General features: G+C 39.8%; 2 protein-coding genes across 5 annotated transcripts in view; one reads left to right on the plus strand and one right to left on the minus strand.

Moving 5' to 3' along the window:
• IQGAP2 (IQ motif containing GTPase activating protein 2) overlaps nt 1–18,224 on the minus strand; it is a 126,257-nt gene that overhangs the window by 27,137 nt on the left and 80,896 nt on the right. For 2 of the 3 annotated variants that reach the window (XM_048053658.2, XM_048053661.2), the window contains 5 exons: nt 17,411–17,574; nt 16,729–16,889; nt 13,668–13,792; nt 11,670–11,833; nt 3,584–3,674 (listed from right to left, as the gene is read on the minus strand). In XM_048053658.2, coding sequence (XP_047909615.1) covers nt 3,584–3,674; nt 11,670–11,833; nt 13,668–13,792; nt 16,729–16,889; nt 17,411–17,574 — 705 coding nt within the window. The remainder of the gene's footprint in view (nt 1–3,583; nt 3,675–11,669; nt 11,834–13,667; nt 13,793–16,728; nt 16,890–17,410; nt 17,575–18,224) is intronic. The other variant, XM_048053664.2, reaches the window with a different exon arrangement.
• On the plus strand, nt 5,636–9,588 carry F2RL2 (coagulation factor II thrombin receptor like 2). 2 transcript variants are annotated; one of them, XM_013190857.3, is made up of 2 exons: nt 5,636–5,889; nt 7,593–9,588. In XM_013190857.3, exons 1-2 carry the CDS (start codon nt 5,832–5,834, stop codon nt 8,672–8,674), a joined length of 1,140 nt encoding a protein of 379 aa, XP_013046311.1. In that variant the 5' UTR covers nt 5,636–5,831; the 3' UTR covers nt 8,675–9,588. The 2 variants fall into 2 exon arrangements, with proteins under 2 accessions (XP_013046311.1, XP_013046310.1); XM_013190856.3 differs by having other exon boundaries at nt 5,641–5,889; nt 7,587–9,588.

Below are 18,224 nucleotides of genomic sequence, written 5' to 3' on the forward strand. Positions count from 1 at the left end.
GTATTTCAGAGAATAGCAGGCTTGTAGCGTGCCCTGCACCCAGGCAGGGATGTAGTCACAGCATGACAGAGCGCTCTGAGGGCAGAGCTGCTCCCCATCAGGTGGGACACCGGATAACACCAGGGGCAGTAGCTAAGGATGGCAGGTTTTCTCACTTAGCCTGCCCAACAGGTGGGCCCATAAAGCAGCAGATCGCTCAGGAGCCTGATAGAGATGCAGCGGGTCATTGTGTTACAAGCTGTAGCATTGTGTTACAGACTGTAAACCTTAACATTCAGTTTTACTGTGCAAAATCGGAATAAATTCCATTTGTCTTGAGCAAAGTTTTGCAACACTGTGCCAACATCCTAGTCAGGATCCTGAAGCAACCCTTCCTCATCATCATCCCCTTAAATTTGAAGCTTGCCTAAAGCTGATGAGGCAACACCCTTGAGTTTGCCAGCAATGCAGAGTTTGCTTTCAGGGCACATAAAAGCAATGCTGTGAGACATGGTCAAACTTCCAAGTTACATGAAGTTACCCATGCTCCAGATCAGGGCTTCCTAAATGTCCTTTTCTTTGTGCAGGTCTCATGGTCAGCAGAGGGGCTGATAACACCACCCCTGACAACATGTAGCAGCATACCAAACTTCAAAGTGCCTTACACAATAAAGTTATGTGCAGCACTGCTTAGAAACCACTACTCTGATTTTAAATTTTGTTCCTTAACATCTAAATTCAAGATGCATGCACCAAGGAACAAGTGAAAAGACACGCACAGCTAGAATATCTGTATTATATCCTTGCTTAAGTGAATCCAGGTAACTTTGCTTGCTACAGCTGCTTTTCAGACTACAGCAGCAAGCACTTTTCCTTGTGTGTATCTGGATCAATACAAGAAAGGTCCCTCTCTATGTTCATTGCTTGACCTACACATATTTTTCCACCCACAGCTGCCACAAAAGGTGTTCAGTGTCAGTAGTGAGACCTGGCCTAAATACAGGAGGCAACGTGTGGGACTGAGCTAGCAGAACATTTCAGCAAAAGACAGTTTTCCTTTGTGGTTAGCTTGATTAAAGCAGAATGGGTACAATCACATTTGTCTGGGCAGAAACAGATCCATCTCCACATAACTTGGCAGCCAGCTGAGAAACTATGTGAACATGTAACACCACATCACCATTGTCTGGACCTCCACCAGATCATATCCTGCCATGTTTCTGTGCTTCAAAAGAAACAGCCCTGTCCCAAGCACACACTCCCCACAAGGGTAGGCATGACTTTTACAGCATCTCTGATATCTCAGTACCCAGGCATACAGCCTCAGCAGGGAGGAAGCAGGAACGACTGGGAAGCAGCACATTACCAGGAGTGTTACATGCTGCTGGCCCAGGTGGCTCAGTCCTAATCGAGCACATCCCATCCACCTCCTCAGCTCTGGTCACCAGTATTTGAATATTTTTCTCTCTCCTTTTTGTCCTCTAGTTAGGGGTGCTGGAAGCTACTGCTACACAGACAAAAGAACACACAACCTAGCTTACAGTTATTTCTGTAGGTTCCTCGCTGCCTGGCTTTTTCCTCATCTTTTAACTAATCGTGTTTTTCTTCTAAAATAAACGCATAAGAAAAAATAGCGGGGAAAAACACCAATTCAATAGAAATTGTTTGTACTGGTGTACTAACACTTCATTCTGCTGCTGTTGCTCTAAAGAAGGGCCATGTGGCCTTGCGAAATTATGAGGTGAAATTTAGCTATCCTTGACTGCAGGAGAGGGGCAGGCTCTCAGTGCATGGACCTGCTCTTGCAGCAATCAGGATCTCAGCAGCAGATAAGCACTGCAAAGGGCTCTTCCACATCTATCCTCCCTCCAAGAAGCTAAGATACACAAAGAGGCAGCTGCCCACTGTGATAAGCTTGAACTCTCAGCAGGGCCAAAGATCAGTTCTTTTCTATAACACAGCTCTCAAGAGGCAGATCCTGCTTTCACAGCCCCTTCCTATGCAAAGCTGAAGGTCTGCACTGCTATCTCTTCCTGAAGGGTGCCATGGTATACAGCTACTGTTCTGCCAATCTTGTTTTGATCTCTTCTTGGACAAGGAGTACAGGGTTTGAACTGATTCAAGACACAAAGTAAGATAAGCCAAATTCCACAGCAAACACCACAAAGAATCAGCAAGCACACGAGTCTTTACTGAACGTGTCTTCCTAAAGGAAGGTACAAGATAGAGTCCTTTACTGACGGGGCAGGCATTTTATAAAGGCCTTATCAAGTTTTAATATTGTAGTATTTAATACTTCTGCAAAGCATTAAAAAGACTTGGAAAATGATCAAGATGGTTCCAGTATAGCTGTCAGTACCTTCTCTTACTTGACTGCTATTGCCATTACTGCAGCTATCTCAAAATATACATTTTGTCCTAACTGAAACAGAACCATCTTATGCTGCCTTTACTTTTGTACGCAAGCTTTGTGGTAGGGAGGGGATTGTCTACCTTTCAAAAATAGCTTCTCTGAGATAGATCAAAATGCAAGTTAATTTACAAGTTGGGAATGAGTTGAGTTTTCTAAGTTTAGGCTATGCGAACACAACATGTTAACTTCCTGAAACAGGATGAATTCATTACAGCGAGTACCAGGTTCTTTGCCGTGGGGAAGTTTTAAATCTCAGTTTTTAGCTCCAAAACCTTAGAGCACTTCTGAAGAATGTGCTGTGCTGACACTGCTCCATTTCAACCCGGAGGGCAGAGTACAGGGGATTAGTAGTTATTTCCACTAGGGACTTGTTAAAATAGTTGAAAACTATGAAAAGCTGTGCATTTGCTACAAAAATGATGGCATTGATTATGTGAAGAAGATTTTACTGAAACAACTACTAGGTAAAGCAATAGCTTATCTTTTTCAACATTGTATGGTACTAGTATATGCATAATGCTGAACTAATTTCTGTATGCAATTTATGTGATATATATGTAAAGTTCTTATAGCAGTAGACACAAACAAACATATTTTCAAGTCACTCTTTAGCTTTCATTCACATCTGTTTATAAGCTACACATTTCCGTCTCTTCTCTGAGCTCAGATGTTTCCTCAGGCTTTCTCATGCCTTTGGGTGGCATTGAAATGAACCTTCTTTTGTGGAAAAAAAATGGGTATCAGCACCTCAGTACAACAGCTCAGTTTGGACAACATATGTGCATCTAACCCTGCCTCAGAAAACACAAGCCAGATGCTTTTCTTAGATGTGCGACCAATGAAAATCCTTCATGTGTTTTCAGTATATCTGACTGATTGAATTAGGACTGCAAATCAACTCTAAAACAGTAACATTAAATTCACTGGTTCTGTAGCAGGGGTAGAAGATTTAGTTTTGTAATAGCTGGCTGTTTTTTTTTTTTTTCCTTCCATCCACAGCTTACAAAGCACTAACTACTGACATAGCATGCCTATAAGTAAACAAATGACAGCACTACTTTAATGAAGGCTGAGTGCAGCACTGCAGGAGCACATCAAGTTCAATAGCTGTATTCCACAACCTCTCAAGATGCAAAAGAAAGTTCTAGACTAAGAAGAACAAGAGGAATACAGATACAGCTTAATGCTTACAGATTTCAGCTTCTTTTATATTGTTATTGGCATCAATGATTCCCTTTTGTATTTCATCCAGCCATAGCACTGCTGATTCATCCTGGGTTTCCTGTAAAAAGGACAGAGAAAAGCCTTATGAAAACTGAACTATAAAAGTGTCTGAACATACAGATAGAGCTCATATGCAGACTTCTCATGCAAAGCCCTCGGGCATTAAAAAATAATTTTACCACTTAAAATGAGCAATAAAACAAGTTCATATTCCATTTAGTGACTAGAATAAATTCTTGCTCAATAAACGTTCTCCAAGCCTTCACATGTAAAAGACTCCGTCTTGCTAAAGGTGAGTAAGATTTTGAGCAGAGCTGGAATTGTTTTAATTTCCATAATGCATAAGCAATTTAATTAAATAAATCAATTAAATAAAGCATTACATATATCCAAATGTTAGTAGCCAGCACTACGAGCACAAAGGAGAATGCAGGAAGTTGATATTCAGCCCAAATCCCTTATATGGGAAGGCTGTACACATGAGTAAAGGTTACATAAGAAAATAAAAGCAAAAGATGGCATAAAAAGACAACTCAGGTTTAATAATGATGACTTAAGTCAGGTGGCAAATATTTCAGGAGTTAAGTGGCAGAGCAGGTCTCACTGTCTACAGGCTGACCATGCTTGATGAATTTTTTACCCATGGTAAAATAGAGGGTGCTTGGTACAAAATAATCCTTTTAATTCTGCTAGTTTCAGCCTATGACTACAATGGACATGACCGCTGTCCAGAAGCATGGAGGCATTAATCAGCTTAAACAGCCACAGACACAAGTTTACACCAAGAATTGTAGGCACAAAGGAGGCACGGACAGGCCCCAGTGGAGCTCTGGGTTGCACCAGGTTCTTTCTAAAGAGGAAAGAAGCATGTCATATCTATAACAGGTGAGAGAAACAGCAAAGCATTGGTTTAATGAAGATACACGAGTATATACACACAAATACTTCAGAAAATAAAAGCCCAAAAGGGTCTTAAGGTCAAACATCTTGTGGGGACAAAGAAACAACTTCACAATGGATGCCACTGTCACAGGGACCAACTCTCGGCCAAAAATCCAATAAACCCGTTAACTGCAGAAATTATGGGGGTAAGAAAAAGAGGGTAAAAATTGCAAAACAAAGACTCCTCTGTTTCTATTATATGTAAACAAACACGTAAGCAAAATATCTAAATACAATCAAGCATTATCAGGCAATTGCATGACAGTGGACGTACACTGCAATTTAGGGTTAACAGGAGAGAGAGAGCACGTACAAAATACAACTGATGATTTATAGGAAAGGATTGCGAAACTGAAAAGAATTCCTTATCTGGTGTCCAATTTCTACACACTAAGTACAAAAACAGATACAATTTTTGTTCTGAAGCCAAGTCCTGCTTATGTTGAGCCTTGTCACTAGCTTGAAGCCAGATCAGGACTCACACTAATTTTGTCTGCTGGAAGCAAGCCATTGTTTTCTGGCATTCAAGAAAAAAATAACAGAGGAAGAGGAAGGGATCAACAAAAACAGCAAATGAAAATGGGGTAAAGGTTCCAGAGTGTGTGATGGGCGGGAATTGCCTGGACAGAGCAGGCAGCTGGGTGGGATGCCACCACAGGAGCACAGGCTGCTCGTGCTGGGTAGGTAGGGAGAGGCTGAGGCAGTACACACATGCCTTAAAGACAACCGTGTATCTGTGTGGCTTGCTTTCACCTCTGTATTTGCTAAACCAAGATCACTACTCTCTTCCCCACACCTGGCTTCTCCCCAAGAAGGGTACAGAGTTCAGCAATACAGAATTTCAGTCTGTGGATGAGACCTCTGAGCATTCAAGTAAACACAGCCTTCGGTTTTCCCAGAAAATACTGTTTTCCCCAGATACCTGTACGTACGAATTCCAGCAGAACCTCCTCTCCCACCATCAGGGTTGTGGTAAATTAAGAGTTAAATTGCTGCTGTAAAGCAATTTAATCTCTGTGTTGGGCAGAGGCTGAAACTGAGTCATGTGTGCATATTTGGATACGTCACACCCTCTTGCTAGTAGACAAAGAACAAACTAGATCCTCACCATAAATCTCATGCCTACAGGATGCTTCTGGACAACAGATCAATTACTCTTTAGGCCCCTACAGATGGAAGAATATCCTCTCAAAAACACCCCTTGAGACGAACTAGAACAGCGTTACTTTTTTTTTATTATATATTTATATGTATCCGGATTTAGCATACTACGATGAAGATACTGGTTTTCACTGGACTTCTCTCTCTTACCTCAAGTCTTTTTACTACAGGTGAGTCCTCCTTTCTGCATGTACTCTGTTTTAATTGATACTTGCTTTTGAGGTTTTGGTGCTTTACTGGCTTAAATGGATTGTACACATCATGACATTATTACACTCCAGAAAAACTTACTTTAGGCAGTCTTTTACTGTTTCCTTTCAGTGACACCTTGGATTACCTTTTGCTTTCCTCAGTCACTTAAGAGGATTTATTTAAGCGATCTTTCTGTCCTTACTAAAAACACATCTTCTAATGTTTCTATAGTGATAAAATACTCAAACCTGTAGAGTCACGTTCTTTCTGCTTTAAAGTATTCAACAAGATTACAGCTTCAGACTGTGTTATTAGAAGGAAAATCTCAGATAATTATTGACAAACATAACTTAAGGATGTGACCAAAGAGTAAGCCCAATTTTTTTCCTTACTAAAATTAGACCTGTTTTCAAACTAAGCTTTTTAAAAAAGTTTTTTGTTGTTGTTGCTTTTTTTGATATGCAATAATATACACAAACATTTTAAAGAGTGACTAATTTTTTTTTTTTTTTGGATTAACCATCCAGAAAATTACTGAAATGGATGCAGGCTACTGATTATCATTTCAAAGTTTTCTACCATAAATCTACCGGTTACAAAAAATTAAGCATGGTTAAAACTGTTTTCCATGTTCTGTTCCAGTCTGGAATGGTAAAAGAAAAACTCACAGGTTTTCATCCAAATTTCAGTTCACTTCTGAATTCCAGATTCAAGATGTGTGCCTGATGCTTTGTGTAAAGTCTTTTGGCATTAAGCACAACCAACCAAGAAATTTTTTGAATGGCAAAATTCATTAAGCTGCCTTTTGTTCTACAAAAGCTATTTTACAAATTACTTTGAGACCATGTGTTGAACACATTCATACTTCATCTATAAATGTTAATGTCTTTAAAAAGCTAGCTACTAAGCACTGACGAACAAGCATCAGAAAGGTAACCAGCATCAGTGGCTTTGCTCATATATCAGTTTTATTTACTGATGGAGACTATTCCTGCTGCATGAAAAATTTTACTCATACCAGTAAGTTTGATCTAATATCAGCCCAAACATTTACATTCAGTTTTCAGGAGTAACTGCATTTCTTTCATGTATGAGAAGAAAAAAATGGTCTGGTTTGCTTTAGTCAGAAGCTGAAAAATACAAAATAGTAACTTAATTTGGTATGCAAGATGATTTTTTCTCATAATTTGAAGTTTTCAGCCCATGTTAAGCAAGGCAGTTCTTTTTGCATTTTTGCAGTCAAGCATTTCATCCACTAAGTGACAAGGATAGCACTGCTGTTTGCTTTGGAAATTTTGATCAAGCCTGCACCAAGGCTTGATCAGCTTTTATCATAAATTACCAACATTGTTGCTACGTGATAAAAAACCTTTGCAGGTGACAAACATTACACAAATGTGACATTTTGCTAAAGATTGAAAGCACCTAATATTCAGAAAAGCCAGTTTAACATTAAATTTACACTAAATTTTAAAGAATGGGGTTGAAATTACAAATAAAGCAAAGATTATTCTTGAGTACAGTTGAGATGAAAACTTAAAGCAACAAAGAACACTACCAAACCTTCTAAACAGAGATCACTTTTCACAAGGAAAGGCTTGCCTTTCTCCTTACCTGAAGGTGAATTGTATTCATAATCCAGTGCTTTGCCTATTTTAACAATATTAACTTTAAGCTTTAGAATCTTCACTGAATGGCTCCACGATTAAAACCGTGTCTCTTATCAAGACTTTCCGTGGAATTTCAGCAAGAGACTATGATTACATCCCCCCTCATGCTATAGAAGGGGAAACAAAGACCATCCACATCAAAGAAAACAAAAGCTCTTCAAAAAAGTCCAATGACTCCACTTTAACAGAAGTGAACAACACCACGTTAGAGTACCTGACAAGTTCTCTGAGCACCAAGCTGATACCCACTGTCTACCTCAGTGCTGTTTTATTGGGTGTACCATCTAATGCCATCATTTTGTGGATGCTCATCTTCAGGATCCGGTCTGTGTGCACTGCCATCCTCTACACAAACTTGGCTATTTCGGATCTGCTCTTCTGCATCATGCTGCCATTCAAAATAGCATATCACATCAATGGGAACAACTGGATTTTTGGAGAAATGATGTGCCGAACCACAACTGTGGTGTTTTATGGCAACATGTACTGCTCTATTCTGCTGCTCACATGCATCAGCGTCAGCCGCTATGTGGCCATCGTTCACCCTTTCACCTACAAGAGCCTGCCGAAACGTACTTACGCCACCACAGTCTGTGCTACTGTGTGGACCATCGTCTTCTTGTATATGCTCCCACTTTGCATAATGCAGCAGAGCTATTATGTGAAACAACTGGGAATTTACACCTGCCATGATGTGCACAATGCCTGTGAAACTATATCTTCCTTCCAGTTTTACTACTACGTTTCTTTAGCTATCTTTGGATTTTTAATACCTCTTGCAATCATAATTTTCTGCTATGTCTCAATCATACGAACACTCAAAACACATGAATGGTTCTGGTATGTTAAAGTCAGCCTTTTGATCCTTACCATCTTCACTATTTGCTTTGTACCAAGCAATATTATTCTTATTATCCATCATATCAACTATTACTATTATAACACAGATGAGTTTTATTCTTTTTATCTCATTGCTTTATGTCTTAGCAGCTTCAACAGTTGTCTTGATCCTTTCCTTTATTTTCTGATGTCCAAAATCAGAAGTCAATCCAATATTTACCTAACTATGGTTAAAATATCCAGGGAAGCATGAATTCGTTTCTATATTGTTGGAATTATGATTTTGTATATTACTAACCCAGGTAGCAATAAACCTCACAAGCAACAATTAAAACTAAAAAAAAATAATATAAGGATGTTAAACAAACCATGATCTCCGTAAAATTTACATCTTTCCAAACACCACACAAAGAAGCATCTTCAGAAATACTCTTCTCCAACTCTAATTTTATCATGTGTGTTACAACGTCTGGTGTACCAAGATTCAGGGAAGTGGCTGAGCATCTCCATTTTCTTCTGAGAAGGTCAGTTTTATGGCCATGGAGAAGAAACTAGAATAACAGTCACCACAGCCTCTGAACAGAAGAGAAATCCGTATCTGAACAGCACTTTTAGGTCTATTCATGACTTCCAAAGGCTTCATACGATCTCTGCGCTCACATTCACTGCAGGAACAGTGAAGTGAACAGGAGGTTTTCGTCTGGTGGGAACATGGACAAGTTAAAGCACTTTCTAGGTGTTCAGGGGCTATAGAACTTTGCAGAAGCTCCCTGTCACACGACCAAGAGCAAATCTGCACTGGATGTTAAAAATAAGGAGCTGGAATCCCATTCAGCTGGAAGAGCAATGAATCTACAGCTATAGACACGGAACCTGACACACTTCCAAGGAAGCATCTCTGAGGCTGCTCAACCAGCTTTGCTCTGGAGACTTGTTCTTCCACTGTGTCAGCACCTGTACTCCTATAACCCGCAAGGGACAGCTGGAAGCTAACCCTTACCAGTGTGAATCCAGGCAAGTTTTATTCTTACTTGGTAAGCAAAACAGGGAAGATATATTGTAGTATTCTGTATATTTTCACATCCTCACAGGAAATACTTAGTGTTACAAATCCTTAAGGAAGTTGTGATTAGTTGTCCACATTAATAAAGCAAAGAATTAACTTGACTCTTGACAGAAACTCAAGGTCTACGTATACTGAGTATAAGTTCCTACAAACGAGCTCATTTGTTGGTGTACATGTTTGTAACTGAACCATGTAAGACAGTGATGAGAAAAAAAGTGTTTTACATTTGTCTGATAATAGGATTGTAAGAAACTTTACTCAAAAATAAAGCCATTTGCAGGGGAAACTAGAAATTGACTCCAAGAAATCTGCAGTCTTGTAAGGTTCTACCTCTTCAATTTCTCCTGGCTCCTAATTTACATTAGTTAAAATCATGCCCTTCCCTCAAAGTAACTTCAGGATAACTTTAAAATAATCCAGGTGTTACTCATTAATTGTAAACACCAAAATTGCCAATCTAACTGTAAAACCTGCATAGCTATCACTCAAAATAAAATAACAAAACTCAGGAAGCATGCAAAAGTATGGTACATCTGTTTAAGATTTCAGGTAGACATAACACACTTCCTAAACATAGGCTCTCTCTTTACTGGGGCTTGAACACACTTTGTTTGAAGCAGCTGTAAGAGCTGTTAGAAGCTATAGTATGAAGTTACAAGAATAAAATTCCACATTTGCATTTTCTTCTTCAAGCAAAGAACAAGTAGGTGTGATCTGAGATTAAGAGCCACAATGGGAACTGGGCGGTTTTGGTGCAGATTTTACTTAACCAAGGCCACCACAACAGGGGGGATGTGACAGTGGGATGATCAGAATAAGCCAGAAATTCAGACCCATATGTTTTCCCAGACACTGGGGAATATAGGAAGTTCACACGCAGATCTATCTGATTGTTGTAAATCAAGTACTTCATTATGCCACAGCTCACTCTTAAAACATCTTAAATACAATTAAACACAGATCTGCTTTATAAATAGGGCTCAGAAAAAGCATGGGGTTGAAAAAGACTTATTACACAACCTTTTTGATTTTTTGATTTTTTTTTTATAAGGGGAAGTTCAATCTAAATCATATCTTTTCTTAAAGAAAGGTGATATCCATGTCATTAGTCAGCAGTTAGAATAGTAACTCAAGTTAATATATCCGAATATTTCTCTTGGGAATTTGTACAGAGTGGTCTTGCTTTCTCCATAAACATGGAAATTGCTTTTTTTTTTTTTTAATATATCATGAGCTGGGAAAAAAAGAGAAGATGTTTTAAGTAGTTGTCAAAGTCTACAAACACACAAAAAAACAGCATACAGCAAGGGGGAGGCTTTTCAGGATCCAGTGCTCAGTGAAACCAGAGCTTACACAGGAAACTAAGTAAAAAAATTCAGATGTACAACACCAAGTTCAAAAACTGTGGCTTACAGAAATGCACAATTTCATAGCAGGTATCACAGGTGAGGTGACAAGATAGCTGGAGAGTATTTTTACAAGCCAAAGAGCAAGAAATTTCTCCAGCTGACGTTAGGAACATATCATGTGAATTTTAGGCATCTTTTCAAACTCCAGCAAAAATGAAATGCTGTGCCATGAGTTTTAGCTAATCTTGCATTCAGTCACATCCTGCAAGTTGTAAGGCTGATCTGTGTTTATGTTTCCCTGAGCTGTGATGTTAACCAGGGCACTGCTTTTGAGGAAGCAGATACCAGTATCCTGCTGAGATAGGCTGAAGCTGAAGGCACGTACACAATGGCCAGCATCTTGTTACATGACAAGGGCAGAACAGAAATAAGCACAAGACTCCTCTATTGTCTTTAACCCTGATTTAAGCAACAAAGGCTCCTCAAAGTACTTCTTAGAGGTTTGTTAACAATGACTCCTTCAGCATGACTGAATACTTATTAGCAAAAACATCGATTCCTGCCTACATTATAACTACCTGCCTGACAGTCTTGTAACTAGATCCTTGCAGAAAAACATAACAGATGCAGAATCTTAGTATTAATTGATTGAAAATTAATCCCTTGTGTCACTCATAAAAAGTTGTATTCAAAAATTATTCAGTGACAGATCGTTGTCACTGGCTTATTTACCACCCTGTTGGCACAACTAATCAAAACATTGCAGGAACAAGACATGAAGGAAAAAGAATCGACATTTCAGTTCTGACAGATGCAACAGTCCAAGCTCTAACCTTGCATTTCTGTGCTTTGGCGTGGTACAGAACATCTTGATAATGCCTTGCATTTTCTGTTCTCACATCTTGCAGCTTGGCTGTGGGCAGGAGTAGGGTTTCTAGAGTTTTCTCAGGATTTCCTTGGTCAATTGCTTCATTAATGTGGCCAATTGCAATAATTCCTATGAAATAAAAAGGTTAATACAAGTGCAGTTGTCAAAGAAAGACATATCTTGTCATGTTTCACATACAAACGAAGCAGTAACACAAAGCAAAGAAAAATCAAGTAACAAGAAGCAGAGGCAGCAACAGCAAGTGATTTTATTTTATTTTATATTTTTTTTGCTCAGGTATTCAAGTGAGGCTATTAAGTTGTACAGGTTTCCTTTCTGCCACACTTACTCATTTCTCTGAATCTACCTTTCCATTAAAGCCAAATCAATCCTTACCAAAAAAAGGGAAAATTGACTTCCTTTACGTGCAGGTAAGGAAGACCTACATGAAGCTTAAACAAATGCTGGACTCCACATCTGTATGTGTGTCATTTTGTATGTCAGCAACGTATTTGCTGACAATGGTGAAAGACACTCAAAAATCATGTGATTTTGGACCAGATTAGTTGGAACCCTAGTTTCAACAAATACATACATACTGACCTCCAAACTACAACATTATGCTGGACCATAACCTCATTTCTTTAAATTTCACCTTAATTAGCCAAACAGATAACACTGATCTCAAGATAAATTACTTTTTCCCCATACACCTGTGGCACTCAGAACTTCAGCCACATCATGTGAATTATTTAATAAAACCTGTGATTCATTTCCTTCAGTTGTCAAGACTGGTTTCAACACTTGAAGTTACAATTTATTCCTACTCCCAAACAGCGTGGAAATACACTGCTTGGGGGTACTGTCTCCCTAAAGCCATGCTACTCCAGAAAGGCACTGGTTGAGGGCTCCCCATCACCTGTGAGATATGACATCCTCACTAGTGGTTGATTATCTGCCACCACGTCTCTCCCATGCCCACCACAGCTGGTGAGTCATGGATCCATTCTCTCATGACACCTAACATTTCCAGAATAGACAATTTTTCAGGGGTGTCACCAAAGTGGGAACTGTCAGGCATGCAGATTTACTTATGGAAAGTGATGCCAGCCTTCTTCCTGTCCTCTGTGCCCCAGTAACCATTTCTAGGCAGAGGCCAGTGTCACTGAAACCAAGTGCAGCTAAGCTATCTCACCAGTACAGACTGACTGTTAATGCAGGACAACCTGCAACTGCTCACATCCCACCCTGCCAGGCCCATGCTACAAGAGTGCACAATGCACTATGCAAGTGCACTTAACAGCCTCAAATTTTACTAGAAATATCATGCTTCTAGATCCAGTGGAGAGTCTCAGTCCTTTAGCAGTTTTGAAGACCAAATGACCAGGTATCACATTTAACACCACCCTTACAGGGCCATACAGTCACATTCAACTGAAAGAAATAATCTCCAAAACCATTTATATTCAAAAGAGTGAGCACAAGAAACCATTCTTTTAGATAAGAAATCTAATTATTTGGATGGAGATCACGACAGATAGTTGCACTGCATAAATTCCTACCAATTCTCTAGTGAAAAACAAGGGCTTAGAAATCATTTAACAATAAAAGCTCTACACAGGATGCTGCCTTTCTCTTCCGACCTTATTCTTCAATAACACAATGGTTTACAATTTCTGCAAAATCTTTTAAGTGACACCATCCAGTGCAAATACTGAATTGCCAAGTGTTCTGAACCATGGCATTTGTAATGCTGCCAATGGCAGGCATCCTAGGATGTCTTTCAGCCAGTCATAGTATAACCAGGAATACTTCAAACAGATTTAAAGACCAACAGGCATTCAAAATTATTTAAGTCTTCTCTCTTGATCAGAGTCTGTACAAGGCCATTCAGCACTGAATTTTTGTGTCCCAAGGAACAGACTACCATCTCTGCCAATGATGTAGAGGAAGAATTACTTACTTTCATTTTCTTCTTGAATTTGCATATTAACCATGTCAATGCAGTTCTGGATATCATTCCAGCTTAAATAATCTTGGCCTTGAGATGAAGCCTCTGACTTAATAGACAATAGTGTATCAGCATAACTATAAGAAGATATAAAATACATAAGTGTATTTCATACACAAGGTAAACTGCCATTAAGAATTAGTCAGATGCATCATCTATCATTTAATGACTATCATTTTTTCCATTTAATGAATTTCAGACAAACTCATCTCTTGCCAGAAATTATATAGACATGCAAGCCGCCTTTTTGTCCTACACATGCATTACAGGAAGTGAAATGCTGGCCCTATATGCTAATCCAAAACATTTTTCTTGGCAGAGTGGAATGGTGATGATGATTTCAGGAAGCTGCTGTCTGTTTCCCAAATACTACCTTAGGAGGGAGATGCCAGTACTTTCAGACACTGCTGTAATGCACTATGACTCTATGTCTTTACCAACAGTATTTGACTCCTTAAAACCTGGAAAATTTAAACTTTCCCGGTGAACTCGGAAGGAAAAATATACCATGTAATCTGGTAGCCAAGACAGGTTCTCCTACAAAGGAGAGCATTACAGCTCTTTAAAAAGGTATTTCAGATTCTTCTGCTCACAGGTGATTTCCCCATGATTCTTGTTTTTTCCCAACTCTTCACTGACAGAAAAGAGAAGAAACACACTATGTCTTGTTATTTTACTGTCTGTCCTGAACTATTTAATTTCCTGTCTGGTAGGAAGCCGCTAGACTTCGGATGAAGTGTTCTTCATCCCAAATTTCGCTCCTAAGAAGTGTCAACAGCACCTATACCAAAGACATTGCACATCCCCACTCCCCAACACAGTGCTGGGGAAAGTGGCAACAGAGCTGGGCATATTCTTTAGTGCACGACACTAGAGATGAATTTGGGAGAAACTGCGATCTGCTTCTTGCTATAGTACATCAAAGACCAGAGAGTCAGTCCTAGCATCAGGTAGCAGCCCCTCATGCTTAGAAGATAACCATGCATCCTGCACATAGAGGACGGTGGGCCATAGGAAGAGAAAGGACATGAGTCCCACACATCATGGTCCTCCAAGCACAAGCTCTGTAGCCTGTGCCTGTTGTTCTTAGAACGATCACAGACCTAGTTGACCTGGAAACCTTCACAGCAGTGTAAACACCTGTACAAGAAAGTTAATTTTGAAATTCTGGAACCAAATATTCAACTGACCCAGTAAGACAGACCAAATACCTGTCGTCTATTTCCAGCTGTGGCTTGAAATTAATTGCTGCCAAACCAGTACAGTCAAGAATTATTTCCTGTTCTGATTTGTCCTCCCTACATTCATCAGACTACATTATGGGCTTCCCCAAGCTGCAAATTGCATATCAATGTTTAATAGTTGCAAACGATTCTGTGATCCATTGATTTATCAGCTCATTTTCAAATCTTATGCAGTACTTAGTAATGAGTCCCACTATTTAAATCTTTTGTAAGATGGTAGTTCCTCGTGCAAATTTTAAACTTTATATTTCATAGTACCCAATCTTTTCTCACTCCAATTTTCCTAAGGAAATAATTGAAGTTATGAGAAGCTAGCAACTCTTATTAATAACATTCCACACAAAACTTACAATGTTGCAGAACTTTGTCGTATTTCCACTGAATTTCTGTCTTCTAGGAAAGGCATCCCTAACAAATACACGTCTTCCAGTAGAAAGCCATTGAATATCATTTCCCTCATAGAACTTTCTCTATTTCTACTGTACCCCTTTGGGTATTGTGTAATCAACGCTTCCTGCTACACTCAACCTGTGGTTGGCAGCCCAGATTTGCATACTAGCATAATAAAATTTTTATTCCCTACTCCAACTAATCCTTCCGTTTCATTTGTATTGGCTGGCAGTGCTATCAGGCCACAATGTCATCAGTCAAACACTGCATTTGAATACTTTGGGGTCATCTGTGTATATTTACGGTTAACGTTGCTTCTCATTCCCCCAAGCACCATGACGTCAACAAGGCCAAGTAGCACGCTGATTTTGTTTGACCCCACAGCACTCTGCCCCACCCCCCCCTTTCAGGTTGGAACAGATTCTTCCTGCCTCTTGACAGAGAGGAAGCCTCTCTCAACTCTCACACACAAGTTACTTTTTTTTTTTTTTCCCCCCTATCTTGACTGCTTTCCCTCCAGCTTCAAGGAACCTAGTAAGGGCTCAGATTCACATTGTCTCACAGCCTGGTGAAGACCTTCAGTGACCAGGTCACTGCTGTCCTTTTTGTCTAGTAATACCTTCCAGCAGCACTCAGATTTCCACTACCCATGACCAGGTGGTGAGAACCTGCCCTCTTCCCCACAGGCTGGAGCCTCAGGTCTCACACACGTTGTAGATTTGCCTGATTTTTTTTAATTTTTTATTTTTGCAGATAAGCTGAAGAGCACAGCAGCACCTCATAGCTGTGACAAGTCAGACATGTGGCAGTGCAAGCAGCTAGCAGCTCAGTGAAGGCTATAACTCAACTTTGAACATGCACGCGTGCCACAGCATTGTACTCAGCTTTTTAGCAAGCAGGACTTTGCTACATTTCAGACCTTCGCAAACCGTTGGCTGAAAAAGGGGGGTTAGGCAGTGTCTAAGGGGCCTACTTGACCTTAAGACACTCAACACATTATCTCATTCCAAAGATCCTCCATCAGTATTGCGAAGAGGTTACTGATTGACAGTCTCCAGCTACTATTGGCTTATGTTTTAGTGACCTCAAAGTTTTTTTCAGATCTTAACATCCGTTTTCTGACAATGTCTCCCCTCCACCTTGCATATCCTTTTGCTCTCAAATATTTGAGGTTGTGAGACTGCTTACACTTATAGATACACAATTAGTTTGGTATTTATGTTTTTCTCTAATAACATAACTGTTATTTTACAGCCCTTTCATCTTCATAACCACAGCACAGGACAGCCCCCCCCCCCCCCCCCCCCCAGTGAAATGCCTACTTATCCTTCTGCAGAAGTTGCCAAGTCTCATCCAGACAACAAAACATGAACTTTTACCGTTGCAAGTTTTCCTCTTCCAGATTATTGAAGCCAATGCATGGGTTTCTGAGATGATTCTTTATCATTAGGATGTCCTTATTTTCCAAGGCCTGGTTTAGCAACACAACTGCTGACAACATTTCTACTGCAATAGACAGTTCATCATGTGCCAGGTAATTCTGTAGGACAACAATGTACCTCAGTCAGGAAGCTAAATAACCAGTGTAACGAATTTGAGTTACACAGTCCAGATACCATCAAGGAGATGGAACTGATTTAGAAAGCCTGAAGTGCTAAGACAAATTTCCTGGTCACAGGTATGTCGCATTAACACAGCACTGGTAGTAGAGCTTACTCTGTTTGCTACAAATCCTTTTGGCCTTTTGCCCCAGTCCCATCTCTTCTGATCATACCCTCTTACCCTAAACAATATATGAAGGGTTAGTCCTCAGTAAGAGCATGCAACAATTAAAAAAGTCAGTCAATTTGTTGCAACACAAGAGCTCAGCCAGAGCAAAGTGTGTCAAGAAATGACTTCTGTAATTCAGTTTTGCCACTTTGATTGAAAACAATCATGCAATACATAACACCATGGTGAGAGAATTAAGTCTGATTTTACAAGACAACATGCTATGTTTGTGCTGTTTCATGGCTCGGCTACATAACATCAGAGAGCAGGTCGTAAGCATTTCACTCTTACCACAGCGTTCTGTTGTTGGAGGTTGAACAGCTCAGTCTGATAGACAACAGCAGCAAATGAGTGAACAACAGGCAGCTGCGCCTCCGGTTTCATCAGTGCAACCAGTGTTTTACTAGGATCACAGTTACGAATTGCAGTATTGATATTGTCAACTGCTATAAGTTCTAGAGAACAGCAGGGAAAGAAAAGCCTATTAATTTTCACAAGCCATTTGTTTTCTGTGCCATGTAGATGACAGGTTATCCAGAGAGTATTATTTGCTGTCGTTGAAGGAAAATGTCAGGTTTTATAAGACAAACTGCTGAATGTTGCAAAACATGTCTATTCAAAAAATTGCAGCAAATAATTGACCAGAGGACTATAAATAGTTTCTGGACTTGTAGATATTAGGGATCAACTATTGTACCTGTATTCCAAAGCGAGGATCTGACTCATTCTAGCACATGGAGAAGGACCTAATGTCTCTCCTTGTGTTTGCTTGCAGCATGTTCCTCTCAGTATGTCAGCTCAAGCACTCCAGTCCCACCTCAACCCAAATGTTCATTTTCTTCTGTTGCATTTCTTCCCTCACCGCGTCCTCCTTTCAGCAGGACCTAACTCAGCCAGCTAAATACCTGGCCTGCCATACCAATGACATTTTTTATCGTCTCTTTTAAGATGCCTGGTAGAAACGGATGAGTAAGTTTAGAAGTGGAATTTTCAGTGGCTAAAGTGAGGGGGGGGGGCAGAAACATATGGTACAGCTTCTAAAAGTTTGTTGCTACCAGATGTCCGTTTAAGTCTGGAAGATCAGTCCTCAAAAGTACTGCTGTCT

This window comes from Anser cygnoides, chromosome Z, assembly GCF_040182565.1.
Source record: "Anser cygnoides isolate HZ-2024a breed goose chromosome Z, Taihu_goose_T2T_genome, whole genome shotgun sequence".
Classification (NCBI taxonomy): domain Eukaryota; kingdom Metazoa; phylum Chordata; class Aves; order Anseriformes; family Anatidae; genus Anser; species Anser cygnoides.

Excerpts from the sequence above, each read along its gene's own strand:
- F2RL2 (XM_013190856.3), top strand. The coding sequence starts at position 5,832 with ATGAAGATACTGGTTTTCACTGGACTTCTCTCTCTTACCTCAAGTCTT. Across the intron at positions 5,890-7,586 it reads CTCAAGTCTTTTTACTACAG|CTTTAGAATCTTCACTGAAT; the intron begins GTGAGTCCTCCT and ends ATTAACTTTAAG.